This window comes from Gobio gobio, assembly GCF_949357685.1.
Source record: "Gobio gobio genome assembly, chromosome: 9".
NCBI classification, from domain to species: domain Eukaryota; kingdom Metazoa; phylum Chordata; class Actinopteri; order Cypriniformes; family Gobionidae; genus Gobio; species Gobio gobio.
The window spans coordinates 4,837,292-4,854,612 of NC_137115.1; the positions used below are offsets into that span (position 1 = coordinate 4,837,292).

Consider the following 17,321-nt stretch of genomic DNA (forward strand, 5'->3'; position numbering starts at 1 on the left):
TATACAGTTAAGAATGTAAAGTCTTTGATAGCTTTATTTCATTTCTGTATTTCTGTTAGACATAAAGGCCACAGGTAAATATGGCATTTATTATGGGTTTATGTGAAGATTGATTGAAGATTGAAGTTTTTTTTTAAAAAAGCCTAATGAATGTTGAAATTGATAGCTTTGAAATACACTGTAATGCTGAATGTCTATCATTCATGTTTTAAAAATCATAGAGACATTAGTATCAGTGATACTGGCATCATTCATAAAAAGATGCCATTACAACAAATATTTAAGTTTTTAAGTTGTTTCTAAATTAATTTGGAGAGTAACTGTGAAATCATTACAATATAAAAAAAGTAAAAGCTCCAATATCACGATTGATTACAGAAAAAAAATGTGTGATTAATTAGCTATTTTTAATTGATTGACATATATGTGTGTGTGTGTGTGTGTGTGTGTGTGTGTGTGTGTGTGTGTGTGTGTGTGTGTGTGTGTGTGTGTGTGTGTGTTTGCTTTTGTGATTTATGAGGACACAAATTTGTATAATGACGCAGGTATTACATTGTTATTACGACGTAAACATGAAATATGATGACGTCATTTGTCCTTATTTTTAAAATAGCTTTAAAAAAATACTAAACAATGTGTTATTAAAAATGTAAACATGCAGAATATTTCCTGTGATGGGTAGGGGTAGGGGTGAGAGAGAGAGAGAGAGAGAGAGAGAGAGAGAGAGAGAGAGTGTGTGTGTGTGTGTGTGTGTGTGTGTGTGTGTGTGTGTGTGTGTGTGTGTGTGTGTGTGTGTGTGTGTGTGTGTGTGTGTGTGTGTGTGTGTGTGTGTGTGTGTGTGTGTGTGTGTGTGTGTGTGTGTGTGATGGGTAGGTTTAGGGGTCGGGTTAGTGTAAGGGGAGAGAATATACAGTTTGTACAGTATAAAGACCGTCACAACTATAGAATGTTCGCACTTAGATAGCAAAACAAACCTGTGTGTGTGTGTGTGTGTGTGTTCCATAGACTGTAAAAAACGTGACGTCACCCATAGGATTCTGAAGAGCAGTTTTAAAGTGTAAAGTAGGGTCGAGCTGGCCGTTGCCATCTTGGCACTATCACTGTCACTTTAAGATTTGATTTAATTACTTTACTGTAGGTGACAGCATTACTAATGACAGCCAGGCTATATATTTAGTGTGCAATAGTTCAGAGCGCTTTGCTCACCCTCTGAGCTGAGTTTTATAATAAATCACACTGGACTGTTTCATTTTAGCTTGAAGTGGTGTTCAGCGCCCACATACGAGAGTATAGCATGAGCGCTTGTCATGTTAACAGAAGAGAACGCATTAGCTGTGCGTTCAGCAGACTATAGACATTACATTCAGACCTGATGGCAGAGGATTCATGTGCAACTCTGAAGACTTGATGAAGCTGATTATTCAATATATCTGCTAATACCGATTGTGTGTTTGCTCAGCAGTGACACCTTCCAGAAAGTACCGGAATTGCTTTGGTTCCACTCGCAGGTGCCATTCAAATATTCTTAAGAGGTGATGTTTCATGCAAGACATAGAGCAGAAAATCCGGCTTTTTTCTCAGATGCTTTCCTTCTTGAATTAAACAAGGAGCTGTTGGCAAATATACAGCCGCTGTTTGCCAACCGTCCTTGGCCTTGCTTATACTGACAGCTTTCTGCTGGCTAGACACCAGCTCTGACTGCTGTAGTTTATCAAGCCAACCAACCATCTATACAGGATCTGGCACATTATAAAGTACTATGTATCTATTTTATGAACTCTTCGTACTCTCAGAAACTGAGTGAATACAAAAAGAGGTTTGAAATGCAGAATCAGCTCAATGTGGACGAAGAAGGAAGTGCTGAAGGACTCTGCATTGACTGATTGGGGTAATATTTTCTCCACACTTAAGGAAGGTGAGTTGTGGTTTTGACCTCTAATTTTACTCTCCACAGCTGAAATGCCAGAATTGTTCAAACTGTAAATCAGGACAAAAGACAATAAAAGCAAAGCGCTCTTGGGGAAGCTACAAGCTAGCCATAATTTAAAGTAACCACTTTCAATATAAAAGTAATTAAATGCACTACAAGCTACTAACAAAAGAAGCAAACTCCACTGTTATTTAAAATGAAATATCTTCAGTTAAAAAGACGATTAGGATGACTTCATTATTCAAGTTTCAAAGCTGTGTGATAAAACATTTGCGAAAATGCATTAGGTTTGCTATACAAATGAACACACAAATATGTATGCACAATCACACATTTGATGTTCATTTCCACTGGATCTGTAGTAAATGCTGCTGAAAAAGACAAAGTCATGGGTTGAATTCACAGGAAAGGCATGAACTGATGAAATGTACACCTTGAATGCAATGTATTATGCGTTACATAAATGTGTCTGCCAAATCTGTCAGTGTTATGTATCAGGCCATGTCCACAGCTTGGGCCATCCTATAGTCTTAGATAGATACATTCTTAAGTCTGGAAGTTGGTTTGTTCGGTCTTGATGAACCTGTGGAATCACAAAGTTTGACTCTTGCATGATTTTCCAGTTTTGACGAATGTATCATGAATTGACCGTGGCCCAGGATTAAAGGGATTTCAGAGAATAACACAGTAAAAGAACTAGAATTTATTGCAATGCTTTTGAACTTTTTATTTTAGAATATGCACACATTCTCAAATCATATTCCACAACGGCTCTGTTAAACTTTCTTGTCTCATCACATTCAAACGAATTACATGAATCCGAATCACTTAAATTATATATAGGCTAGGCCTATTCATTTCAAAATCAAAATGGCAACATTTGATCAAAAAAAAAGTCAAGTAGATCAGTCGAGTAGCCTACCTTCCCAGCAAGCAATAGCTGTCATTTCACCATCTATTTCTAGCCAAAATAACCTTGAATTTGTCTTTTTTTGCCAAAATAACTTGCGATATGTATGATATTCCTTCATGTAAGCAAAGTCAACAGTGATTACAAGGTGTTTGGTTTCATTTCTTAGACATGTTCATGTTCTAGGTGACTAGTCTATTATTGGGCTATGGTTAGACGTTTCACTGATAGCCCAAATTTCGCCTTGTTTTCGGCTAGACATCAGGGCTGTGTTTGGACGGCTATTAGATGTCTTTTAAATGCAAAAAAGCTTGCTGGGTTACCTTGAACTCTTGCACCATTAAAACTGAAACACTGTGCTGAAATTCACCCTGAGAAGCTGACCAGCCTAAAAATGTAACATTTAAAAATCCTAACAACATGCAGAGAGGGCAACAGAGCAGTGTCAAGAATTTCAAATATTGGTGACATGTGACCCCCTCAACTTCTATTGATATTGCATTAATGCATTGCGTCACACAAAGACAACATTCAAAAACTTTTTATTCAAGAGTAAAATCATTACTTTTAAAGAAGACATTACATTCCATAAGGCAATAAAAATAAAGAAACAGCAAACAAATCAAAACGGCTGAACACCAAAAAGCCTAACTTCATCATTGCAGAGCTGCAATTTTAACCTTATAGAGACTGTCTAGAAAAAACACATTCTTTACATGGTAGCATCTTTACTGACCCCTCAACGCTACTCTTTTTCTGTCTGTTACAGCAATAATCACCAATATTTTATTGAATTAAAATGTTATTAATTCTACTTAAATACTAGCCTGGATGCCAGCCGAACTTAGCCCCGCCCACAACATTTGAGGTCGGGAAGTTCGGTCTGGACTTGAGTTGTGGAGCAACTATGTTCTGTAGATGCATCGCTCCGTTGCTCTTATTGGTTGTAAGTCTATCCAATTTAGTGCAGAGGCATTTTCTTTCCTGGTTCGGTTGAAACACGCCCCATAACCACAGCCCAATAGAGCAGAATCAGACTCATATTCTGAATAGAATCTAAGTATGACGACGTCAGGCTAGTTAAATACTTAACTTGTAATGTCATTTTTCACTCTTTTCATCCCTCTGCATGACCGCCACCTTCTGCTCTGTGTGGATCATATCATAGGTTTACCATCTATATACCTTACGCTCTCTTTCCCAACTAACACACACATATTTACTCACACACTCATGCACACATAATTATAATGGGAGTGAATGAGTAAAGCATATGTTTATAACTTCACGAATATAATCACTGGTTTTTAAATAGAAATGTGGGAGGAGCTTGAATTTGTTTCCCAGCCCTATTTGTTTGAACCACGAGAGGCGACAAAGCGTACGCTACTCCGACATCCTTCCGTGGGAACTAGACTTGCGTAACAGCCGTTACCGGAAGCCAGTGATTCTAGTTTATGAAGTTATAAACATGGACATGGGTGTCGGAACCATCATATGTGGGCGGGACAAGACCCACCCACAATTAATACTAATGATATTGGACCCACTCACTTTTACCTTCTATAATTCAGCGCATGTCTGTTCACTTACCCCTAACCAATAACCACTTTATTATTAAACACGTTAGACGCTTTATTTAAACTTTTCTAATATTTTCTTCATTTTTATTGAAAATGAAAGCCTTTCCAATCTGATATGTAATGTGAAAAGAGAGTAGAGCGAATTCAGCAAAAGGCGGATTCGAACCTCGGGTTGATTTGCGTCAACTTTTGCGCCAAAACTTTCAAAACTATGTGCTTTACCCCTCCACTGTAAATAATTTGGTGTCTTCTGTAATTTTGACTGTCCCAACCAGACATTTAGTAAACATCTAAAGTTTCCTGGGGGAGACCCACTCAATTTTTTTTGGCTTCCGATGGCCATGAATATGGAAAATGTTCATATAAAAATTAATTGCTTCAATTCAGAAGGCCTTTATTAACCCCTTGGAGTTGTATGGATTACTTTTATGATGGATGGATGCACTTTTTGGGGCTTCAAAATCTCAGGTACCATTCACTCCCTTTATAATAGATATTTTTAACTCCGTTTGTGTTTGGCTGAAAGTCATATAAACCTTGGCTGGCTTTGTGGGTGAGTAAATTATGGGATCATTTTCATTTTTAAGGGATAGTTCACCCAGAAATGAAAATTGTGTCATCACCGTCAAGCTGTTCCAAACCTGTATGAGTTTATTTACTCTGTTGAACACAAAAGAAGATATTTTGAAGATTATGTTTAACCAAACAGTTGATGGACCCCTTTGACTCCCATAGTATTTTTTTCCTACAATGGAAGTCAATGACGTCCATCAACTGTTTGGTTTCCGACATTCTTCAAAATATCTTCTGTGTTCAGCAGAGGAAAGAAACTCATTCAGGTTTGAAGGTGAGTAAATGATGATACAATTTTCATTTTTGGGGGAACTATCCCTTTAAGTCCACTAGCAAAACACCAAAATAAAGGAAGGCAGTATCATTCTTTCAATGACAGTTAAAGGCATGACTTGTTTCCTTGGATCCCCTTATGTCAAGTCAAGGTTAGATTATGGAGTAATTCAGGTTTTTGCTGGTTTTAGAGCGAACCATGAACCAATAGAAACCATGACTTTACAAAGAATGATGCATTGGCCATGAATTATAATGACTTCCAGGACTTGAAGTAAATGATACACAACACATATTATTAAAATGTTTAATAAAAAACTTATTAAATAGATTTTAGCTTCGAAAAAAAATGCTCATGACTTTTGGCTTTCATTTTCGACCACTGACTGAGCGCTCCAAAAATCATCCACTGAACTGCTCAAAGGCTACAATAACTATTTGGTCAAAAAAGCAGGCAACAAAAGCAGAAAATATGAGTGGGAGTGTCGCCTGGAGCGTGTGACTCATTCAAATCGCTCAATGGAACTAAGTTGGTCATTAACGTTCACACTTCAATAGTGAAATACCTCCTCAGCCACCTGGCACAGGTGATTATATCATTATGATCACACAAGGGTGAAGAGAAACTTTATTTTGCCACCTTGACTAAGAGGGCAATGCTTCTGTGAATTGATTGAATGAGGGACAAGTTCAAAAAGTCAGGCATTTTCCCAGTCCTTTCAGTGCTTATTGGTAACATTTTATATGCTGGGAGGTTTTCATGAAGGCATGTTCTGCTCAGTCCGGATGGCCGATTTTCATGCATGAAAAGAAAAGATTTTCAAAAAAACATTGTGAAGTAAAACATCCAGGCCAGAGACTCAGCAGTTTCTAAATAGAATAGCGTTTTGTTGTATAAAATGGATTTGAAACTTACAACTGTTGCCGTTTACACAAATACACACATAAGTTGAGTGTGGAAAAACTTCTTTCTTGGATCAGTGATCTTGAATGGCAGCCTAAGGCAACATTTTGTGGTTTGGTATTATTGAAAAGCTTATTATGGATTTTCCATTGAAAGCTTTGCTGAGGTAAATTTGGTCTTCGGCATGTCAACGCTCACAAAGGTATTGAACTGAAGGAAGATTATAGCCAAATGACTGACAGGAGAAACAGGGTACCGCATACGTGCTTGACCTCAAAGGTCAAGATCGCTAGAGACGCGCAAAAAATGTTCCTCCGTTGTTTGTAACTAAATAGACAAAAATTTTAAATGTTTCACATTTTTTTCTATGTTTCTGTTAAACTTTTTTGTTACACTTTATTTTAAGATGTCATTGTTACAGTGTTATTATATATTTAAGTACTGATTAATAATAATAATTAACTACATGTACTTACTATAAGGTTAAGGTACACAAAAAAATGGTTCTTGGCTAGTAATCATAGGGGAACCACTTTTGGTGCTATATAGCACCGCATCTTAACAGGTTCTGTATATGGTAGCTGAAGAACCACTGAAGAACCACTAAAGCACCAAGATTTGGTGCTATACAGCACTTAAAGGTAGGGTAGGTAAGATTTGGTTAAAAAACTTTTTTTCCAAATTTGTTTAAACTTTCTTTATATATCAATACATAATTAAAATGTAAATACTCTGAAAAAGAAAGTATAAAAATTGAGTGTCTGTAGACCTCTCACGACTGTTTTAAAGACAGCTCATTATTTCCATTCACTCCACCTTCTGCCTTCTGGACTCTTTCCAAAGCCACGCCCCCAAAACACATGAACGGGCTACGCCGACCGCGATCAGCTGAAAGACGCATTATTTACCTGAGGCGAGCGGAGAAGAAGTGCATGTAGTGACATCATGTCAGAGTCACATGTAATAAAAAATCTAACTTTATGATTATGAATATAAACAAATAAGAAGTATTTTAGTACTCACTATCAAGCTAGAATAACGATACTGGTAAAGTTTAAAATACACACACAACACAGTGTCTACGACACACACAGATACAAGATAAAAACATCAGTAAACATTGGTAGAGTATATAAAAACAAACCAAGGGCCGAAATAAACATGCAGGTAAAGTTCCCGGTGAAAATGGTAAAAGAGTTTAGACAGAGGGTAGTAGCTTAAGCTAACTTAGTTCTAAAAAAAGTTCCTGGATGCGGTGTACTAGCTTTTACTCATGCTTTTTCTTTTCTAAAGTTACATTTTGCGAAATTCAACACGACAGCGATCAACTTGAGCTAAGCATATTGAGTATTTATCATCTCTACTAATGGTTCGCTAAGTGTATAACATTGTAACTTTATGCTAAGTAATGTTATGTTAGCTATATTAGGCATCTACATGTGCTAGTGAGACATGCTTCATGAAAACATAAACCAAAAAAATGTATAATCAAAATGAAAGATTACCTGTCCAGCAGAAATACAGCCTCTTGAACTCAAATCAAACGGGTGCGCCAGGGTTGCCAGGTTTTCACAACAAAATCCGCCCAATTGCTACTCAAAACTAGCCCAAAACAAGCCCAATTGTGTTTCTCCGGTAAAAATCGCATTTGGGGGGTAAAATATGTGTCTTTTTGGTAGGGCTGCCTGCTAAAATTCGCAAATCCCGGGGCAAAATATCACATAATTGGGGTCGCTTCAACCCGCGGACATGAACAACAGCCGCGGCAACAGTGTTTGAAGTAGCCCGACTTGGCAACACTGGGGCGCATGTGGGCAGATCCTGGAGCAAAAGTGGCGGTAGCCATGGTAGCGAGAGAGAGTGACAGTCGCCCAAGCCAATCACTTGTTTCAGCCCGAACGAAAATAATGAGCGGTGTTTATTACAGATTAAAAAGTCTAGAGTCACTCGATTTTTATACTCTCTTTTTCAGAGTACTTACATTTTAATTATGTATTGACATATAAAGAAAGTTTAAACAAATTTGGACAAAAGTGTTTTAGATCATTCTTACCTACCCTACCTTTAAAGTGGTTCGCCTATGATTACGAGCCAAAGAACCACTTTTAGTGCTGTAGCACCACATCTTGGTGCTTCAGTGGTGCAACTGTTATATTACAGCAATATCACTCACAATTGAACTATTGGTCTGATTGATCGGTTAAAGGCGATATTCATTTGATAATGTAATGTTAGAGATAGTTCACCCAAAAATTCTGACATTTTGTCTTCTTTGGAAAACACAAAAGAAAGAATTTTGAAGAATGTTTTGGTGCCCATTGACTCATGGTATAGAAAAAAGACATTTCTCAAAACATCCGAAAGAAAGTCATACAGGATTGGGATGACATAAGGCTGAGCTTTCCCTTTAATCATAAAACAAAGAACAATATTGCTTTGACTATCATGTATAATGTGCGTTTTCATTTGTCATCACAGCTCAGTTTTCTTTCAAGACTGGATTTCAAATTGGCCTTGTGTTTTCTGGTTGACTCAATCAATTTAAAGCAATGGAGACTTAGAATTCAAAGAGCCTTGAGCATAAACACGGAGAAATGTTTCTGAAGTATTACCACACTGTTTTGTGGTTTTGCATCACTATTCTGTCTTGTTATAAGGATTACTTTGGGAAAACTGGGAGAGTTTTCACCTCTGGCTGTGACCAAATGACAAAATATTATTTAGTCTAAAAGATTCTTCATTGGATGTTCAGAGCTGTTGTTTAAACCACTATTATGGGGTGTGTTTCCCAGACAGCGCTGTGACTCGCTGCTGAACTACCAAAGTATGATGCATCATTAAAGAAAATCAACTAGCTAGTCATGTCCCGAAACCGCATTGTCGCAAATTTGTCGTTCAACCCCGTTGGTTAATAATGTCACGCACGTGGTGGAGTAATCACTTCTTTTAATGAATCCGTTTGAGAATGCTAGATATTATTGCTAGATTTTTTTTTTGCTATAAGTTACAGACATGGAATCTGAGGACTAATTCTCATTATTCTCAGTTATTTTGCTTTATTTCTGGATTCAATCATAGGCTGGAGAACGTACACACTTTTCAAAAACGCCACTTTAAATCTCTTGACAAACTAAAAGACGTAAGTGACATTTGTATCTATTTGAAATAAAAGATATCGTCTACACTGAGTGTCAGCTTGCTTATTTTGCTCAAGATAAGGATTCATTAAGTCCACATGTTATGCAAACAAGAAACTCTCTTCTAACCACAGCTCAAGAACTTTGCGATGATGTTTGTGAATGTTCATTGGAGCTATGGTTTTGGGAAACACTGACTTGTTTAACTATGCTGTTGGCCATAGTAGGCTAAGGATGCTTTCAGGAAACGCACCCCTGAACAGAAGGGCGTTTTCACACCTGAAAGTCCACACCAAGGTCTGAACCGAAGTTCATGTTTTGATAGTTTTTATGCATTCGGTTAGTTTTGGTTTGGTTTCACATTGCAATCATGCGAGCGCACTAAAGAACTTTACATGACACACTTGCGTCCACTCGTCATCATCTATGTGGGCGGCATCTGGACATTGATTGGTTTGTAAACGGATGTGCGTCTGACGTCAGCGTCTTTGACAAGAATGAATGAACGGACGGACGCATATCGCCGCCACTATTGAACATGCGCATTGCTTGACTATTTTTTATTCGTTACGTTTAAAAGTGGACATTTCAACCTTTATATACACAGATTTCTCATGTTTGTGAGGCAAGTAGCTGCTGAGTTTCGGTTTATTTCAGACGCGCTCCAGTTCATGTGTAAAGCATGTGATCGCTCCCGCGATTATTGTCTGCTATAGACTATTTGCTTCTTATTTATTAAATCCAGGCAATTATCTGATTAAACGTTGATTAAAATTAAGATACAATTTATACAAAACAAAATTCCCATTAAAGAAATGCTTTCTAAGCAAAATCATACAAAATTTCGTTCAAAATTATTTCTGACTTTCTGTCTTCTGACATATTGCGCATATTTTCACTTTTCATAATCAATGTAGCCTAGATTGAATTTAAAAATAACATTAGAATATTTAAACATAAACAGGAACTTCCTGTAAATGGTCTGAAAGTCAGAACCATACAGAAAATGCTTTCACACTAGAAACGAACCAAAACTTTGTTCAGTTTGATCCGGACAGAGACTACCTCTTTTCGTCTGACCAAATTTCATCTGTTTGGTTCGGACCGTGGTACGGGGGAGGTTTCACACCTGTAATTATGATTCGGAACAAACTGAAAAGTCAGAAAATCCGGACCAAACAAGTTAGGTGTGAAAACGGACCCTGGACCACAAAATCAGTCATAAGGGTAATTTTTTTGAGATTTATACATAAATAAGCTTTGCATTGATGTATGGTTTGTTAGGACAATATTTGGTCGAGATACAACTATTTGAAAATCTGGAATCTGAGGTTGCAAAAACATCAAAATATTGAGAAAATCTCCTTTAAAGGGTTAGTTCACCCAAAAATGAAAATTCTGTCATTAATTACTTACCCTCATGTCGTTCGACACCCGTAAGACCTCCGTTCATCTTCGGAACACAAATGAAGATATTTTAGTTGAAATCTGATGGCTCTTAAAGGCCTCCATTGGCACAATGCACTTTACAAAGCTGCCTGAAGCTTCGAAGCGTTATGAATCAGTGAGTCGAATCATGATTCGGATCGCGTGTCAAACCGCAAACTGCTGAAATTTGGCGATCCAAACTGCTCATTCGACTCACTGATTCATAACGCTTCGAAGCTTCATGATGCCGTGTTTTGAAATCGTCATCACTATATAAGTCGTTATTTAGGGTTTTTTTGTGCACAAAACTATTCTCGCCGATGCATAAAGTTGTTGTAGAACCACTGTAGTGAGATGGACTTTGTAACGACGTCTTTAGTACCTTTTAAGGGTCTTGAGAGTGTAAAGTGCCATTGAGCCAATGGAGGCCTTTCAGAGCCATCAGATTTCAACTAAAATATCTTCATTTGTGTCTGAAGATGAACGGAGGTCTGACGGGTGTCGAACGACATGAGGGTAAGTAAATAATGACATTATAATTATATGACAATAACGAAAAAAAAAATCATTTTTGGGTGAACTAACCCTTTAAAGTTGTCCAAATGAAATCCTTAGCAATGCATATTACTACTAATAATACATTTTTGATATATTTACGGTAGGAAATTTACTAAATATCTTCATGGAACATTTTTACTTAAGAAAAATTGATAATTTTGACCCATACAATGTATTGTTGGCTATTGCCACAAATATACCCGTGAGACGCATGACGCATGTTTTGTGCTCCAGGGTCACATTTGATGACCACACCTAACTTTTCTATAATAGTGTGTAACATATTACATTCTTAATCATATGATTTGATTGTGAGGACTTCTGGAAAGCGATTTCAACATCCGTCCCTCATTTCAATGACAAAGGACCATATCAATGTCAGCAGACTCGTGGAATCACTCTCAGTGGAAAAGGAAATGCTTTGAGATCTCAGGTTGAAACCACTGTCGTTTTTCACTCACTGTCCAAAGAACAAAAGATCAGAGAAGGGAAGATGAGAGATTCCTTCGGAAAAGCTCGTCTCAAACGCCAGTCAGTCTGTGAACTTACACACTTACACAGTCCTGCGCCTCATCTTCTTCCGTGACACGTCTTTTCACGTTTCTGAAGAACGTCTGAGAGACCTGACTGAACTCTTTTGTTCTAGACTTTGAATCAGATCCGAATGATGTACAGCAGAAACGTGATCTCATCAATGATATTTTCAAGCACACATATAGATATGGATAGACACTGAAATGCACATTACAAACAACGTTTCGACATCATTTACTAACAAATGAGAGCCTTGTTATGGGAGTGTGTCCGAATTTTGAGTCTTCATAATAGCTTCACACTTTTGGTGTCTATCCAAATGCACAAAAATGCACATCAGATACTCATCAATAGATCAAATCCTCATTAGCTGCATCCAAGTGTGGCCTGCGACCTTTGTGATTTGCAGCCTGCTGGTGACCTGAAACATTCCCAGAAGCCTGATTTATCACGCCATGCATCGCTTAATATAACACGACCATCGATGCTGATGTATATTTATGGCAAAGCAAAAATGAATATGATTTTGTGGGGGTACCAGCGCGTCACGATCAAGCGTGCGGGAGAGCGTTCGTTTGTTGATGCGCACTTCCGTCGTGAGCATGTGAGAGTAAACGCACTCTGTGTGCTCCCCTTGTGTAAAGCATTTGTGTGTGTACATTCGTGGATTTGTGTATACATAAACACGGGATGACTGTATGAGTAGGAGGGAAGACTAGAAAAGGGAAGAGTCGGGCATGAGTTGTCACAGACACCTGGATGGAAAGAGGGAGAAAGAGAGAGTAGCGGAGTGTGAAACAGTTGAGGAGGGACACAGCTTATTAATGAGTAACACACATGTTAATTTCCAATTTCCTGCTTTAGCTCACATTTAAAAGAGTGGACGACAAGCAAGTGAGCCGGTGAGCGACTGGAGAAGTTTGTGATCTGCACCTCAGTCTTCTCTAGCAGGTAAGCTGAAGCTCTTTCTTACAGTGTGTGTGTGTGTGTGTGTGTGTGTGTGTGTGTGTGTGTGTGTGTGTGTGTGTGTGTGTGTGTGTGTGTGTGTGTGTGCACTGTAAATCTCTGCTCATCTGATGCGCGGTCTGGTTCAGTCATCAGCGCCGATATTCCTCATGGTATTTTGGGAACATTAAATTCATAAATCTGTACAGCAGATGACTGCTGGTGGATGGGAACTGCGGGTTCCTCTGGCTGGGCTGAACACTTGCTATTCTGTTCTGTAATTGAGCTTCAGAACAGAGATGATGTGTATTCTAATAGACTCTGCATTAAACATTAAGCACACTCCAGAGATGGAACAAATGGATCTGGAGCAAACCGAGCAGCGCTCCGTCGCTCATAAACGACAGATAAGCGGAGATTACCCGCAGCTAACTGCCCTGAACACGCTGCCACGCGACGCCTGCATTTATCAACGCTTTTATGTACTGTTGTAATTAAGTACAAAGAAACGTTCAGAATGCGTCAAGTGGAGACAAATGACTGTGAATCAAAGCCTGAAGCGAAACCAGAGGCCTGGCCAACACAGTCAGGTGTGAGACAAAAGTGCATGAATTTGCACTTGTATGCACAGTTCATAAAGACCATATCCTTTTTTAATTGTAGTCATATTTTAAGATGATCTTCCAACGCCGGCTTACATACGTTTGAAACAGAATTCATTGGAAATCGGTGACTTTGGAAAAACGATTCTCACTTAGTTGCTTATTATCTTGCATTTTGGCTGTTTATTAGTACTTATAAAGCAAATATTAATGATTTATTCTGCATATTCGGTTACACTTTATTTTAAGGTGTCATTGTTACAGTGTAATTACTGAGTAATATGAATTAACAACAGGGTTAGTGCTTGAGGGTTAGTTGCATGTAATTATGCATAATATACTGTTATTACTACGGTAAGCACATGTAATATATGTAAGGACACAGTAAAATAAAGTGTTACCCCTTAATCCTACACTCTAAAAAATGCTGGGTTAAAAACAACCCAAGTTGGGTTGAAAATGGACTAACCCAGCAATTGGGTTGTTTAAACCTATTGATTGGGTCATTTTAACCCAACGGTTGGGTTAAATGTTTGCTTAAAACAACCCAATCTCTTGGTTAAACAACCCAATTTCTGGGTTAGTCCATTTTCAACCCAACTTGGGTTGTTTTTAACCCAGCATTTTTTAGTGTGTACCCAATACCAAAACTTAAACGATGCAAGTACCTTACTATTAATAAGCAGTAAATTAGGATCTTATTGAGGCAAACGTCATAGTTAATAGTGAATATGTGTTCCCCTCACTAAACCGTTTACTTATACAAACGCATAGTAGCAATGATCAATTACTTGAGACTTATTTCCGTGTGGTTCCTTGCTATGTTATGAACTCAAATCACTTGTTACATCATCAGTGTTGATGTCATTCTGCATATAATTCAGAGATTGGCTTTCGGCTAATTAATATTAACACGCTCACTCATGCATGGCTTCTTGCCCTAAGCACAGCCTGGGAAATTATAGCTAGTTTCAAATATAGTCCCAGACTAAAATTAATGTTTGAGCTGTTTTAACTGAAAGCAACTTGCATTTGTCTTAAAATAATCCAGTGCCATTGTTTTGTCTCAAATGCACATCAGTAAGGCACATTTATAAATGCTACTTAAATATCAACCTAAGCCCTGTTTGTAAAACCAGGCCATGATGTCGAAACGACATTGCAACTGAAAGTTGTTATTGGGAATGTTATTTGAAAGGGCCCTGATTCAAAAGAATTGTTTACTGATTGCGAAATATGAAATCACCTCAGGTGTTCGCATGCACGTCCATCTTATCTCATGCATAACAATAGCCAGTGTTTATCCCCAAATACTCCAGTCTGTTGGACAACATGTTCTCTGTCCTCTTTGAAATGCTGTGGCAACCGAATGACTGGAGAGGTTTACATTGAAGCCACGGTTTTGCTGTCTTGGTTTGGTTTTAGTAACAAATATCTCTTCCTTCTCTTCCCTCAGAACCTCAAAATGACTCGCTCCGTGAGAGAGGTGTTGAAAGAGTACATGTCAGAGCGGAGGGTTCGCAAATATCGCCTGGTGACCAAAGATGGCCGCTGCAACATCGAGTTTGGCAACGTGATGCACAGTAACCGCTTCGCCTATGTCCTCGACATATGGACCACCTTCGTAGAGACCCGATGGCGTTTCGTCATCTTTCACTTTGTGGCGTCCTTCACCCTCAGCTGGTTCATCTTCGGCCTCATCTGGTACTGGATCGCCAGAGACAACGGGGATCTGCTGTGGCAGAAACCAGCCGCCAATCACACGCCATGCGTCTATAGTGTCAACGACCTGACTTACGCCTTCCTCTTCTCGCTGGAGACCCAGACCACCATCGGCTACGGCAATCTGTACGTGACCAACGCCTGCGCGGGAGCCGTGGCTCTGATAATAATTCAGAGTCTTATCGGCGCCATAATCAGCTGCTTCTGGTGCGGCGTTGTCATGACAAAAATCGCCCTGCCAAAGAAGAGAGCCAAGACCATAACGTTCAGCGAATCCGCAGTTATCTGCCCTAAAAAAGGCACTCTTTGCCTTCAGATCCGCGTGGCCAACCTGCGCAAGACCCTGATGATTGGCAGTCAGATTTACGGCAAGCTCTTGAGGACCACAGTCACCCCCGAAGGTGAGACCATCATCATGGACCAGGTCAGCATCGAATTCATGGTGGACGCCGGCAAGGACAACCTGTTTTTCGTGTGCCCTTTAACCCTCTACCACGTCATCGATAAAACCAGCCCGTTCTTTGAGATGGCCGTAGACACTCTGCATCAGCAGGAGTTTGAGCTCGTGGTGTTTCTCGACGGCACGGCCGAGTCCACCAGCTCCTCCTGCCAGGTCAGGACTTCATACATCCCACAGGAGATCATATGGGGATACGACTTCCTACCTATCATCTCCCGGGGCAAAGAGGGGAAATACCGCGTGGACTTTTCCAACTTCACCAAAACGGTGGCCGTACCGACCGCTCATTGCGCCTACTGCTACCACAATGAGGCGGGACACCATCACCACTCCATAAACGGCATCGATAACCAGGGCTTTGAGGTGATTGAGATTGAGCCGCCCAACAACAGCACCAAAATGTGAACCTTTTTGACTTTGGCATTGCGAGGTCAAATGCACTTACCGGAAAACACTGGACACAAAAGCTTCTTGAAGAAGCAAGACGAGTGTTTTATCTCCCCTTATATTAGAAAAACTGCAAAATTATGTCTTGAAAGAGTGCCTATATTGCAGTCCATTTCTAATGATTATTTTATCGCTTATTTTATAGCGACAAGCATTGAAAACTGCATCAAGAAAGCAATATTTTTTGTTCTGACAATTGTGGAAATGTAAAAGTGAATGTTCCTAGGGCTGTCTTCTGTTACAGGGTCATTGTGCCGGGAGTGAGACTATCAACTGCGAGTTCATTAATACCAGATTGACTTTATTACTCCTCTCTGTATATAAAAGTGTAAGATGAACTGATTTCATACACCAGTGAACCAGCACATGCTTTTACGCTCTGAATCACTGATGTCTTCCTTTGTAAATTAGCTGATATTGTGTTATTGCGTTTGTAAATGTAATTTTGTACTTTGTAAATATCCTTTTTTTTACGATTAAAAAACTATTGGAATTGTTAATTCATTCAAATCAACCTTCAACTAAAACTGACCACATGGGGGCGTACAAGACAAAGCTATAGATAAAAAACTGTCCGCTTGACAAACTCAGTGTTGGATTAACATTGATAAAAGTCTCATCATACACAGCCAAACAAAGCAGTCAGTGACACAGCTTTGCCCTTGACTACTTGGAAATTTGTATAGCTCCTAAAACATAAGCATTCGGTGTTGTGCGTAAGAAAGGGTGGTGTGTGATAGAAGTTGTGTTGTCTGAAGCTGTGGCCCGCTGACTCACTTCATGACACATCAAATAATAAAGAGCCTTTAAAATATATTAGACGTGGGATGAAGATAATACCCTGAAGAGCTTTCACTGCCAAACACTTAATGTATCTTACCTTAGACTATCCATATGTGTTTACAATCCTTTAGCACTGATCATTGAGTATCAGAGTAATAGAGTATGAGTATTTGGCGTGTTGTCCGAGGGTAGGCTCCGAGCTCAGAATTTGGTCCGAACCCAGAGTATCCCTGGCTGGGATAGGAACCAGCTGAGAGTGAGGAGTCGGGGTCACAGAAAAACTGAGGACTATGTATATAGGGCTCCCAACGTGTTTCTCCCAAACTTTGTTAATAAGACATCATTAATACTCACCATAATGGGTCATCACGGTCCTCCAGATTACTGGATTAGATGAAATATCAGTCTATAGTATCAGTATATAGTAAATATCTATAGTCTCTAGACCATAAGATTGATTCATGAACAGCAGTTATGTTGATGTCAGACGCAGATTTTCCTATTATAAAAAATGATATGACCAATAAGTTAT

At 39.0% G+C, this 17,321-nt stretch overlaps 1 protein-coding gene across 1 annotated transcript; it reads left to right on the plus strand.

Moving 5' to 3' along the window:
* The first annotated feature begins 12,577 nt into the window (after positions 1-12,577).
* On the plus strand, positions 12,578-16,589 carry LOC307131269 (ATP-sensitive inward rectifier potassium channel 1-like). The gene is made up of 2 exons (XM_079824833.1): positions 12,578-12,781; positions 14,834-16,589. Exon 2 carries the CDS (start codon positions 14,843-14,845, stop codon positions 15,962-15,964), a length of 1,122 nt encoding a protein of 373 aa, XP_079680959.1. The 5' UTR covers positions 12,578-12,781; positions 14,834-14,842; the 3' UTR covers positions 15,965-16,589.
* Positions 16,590-17,321: the final 732 nt, after the last annotated feature.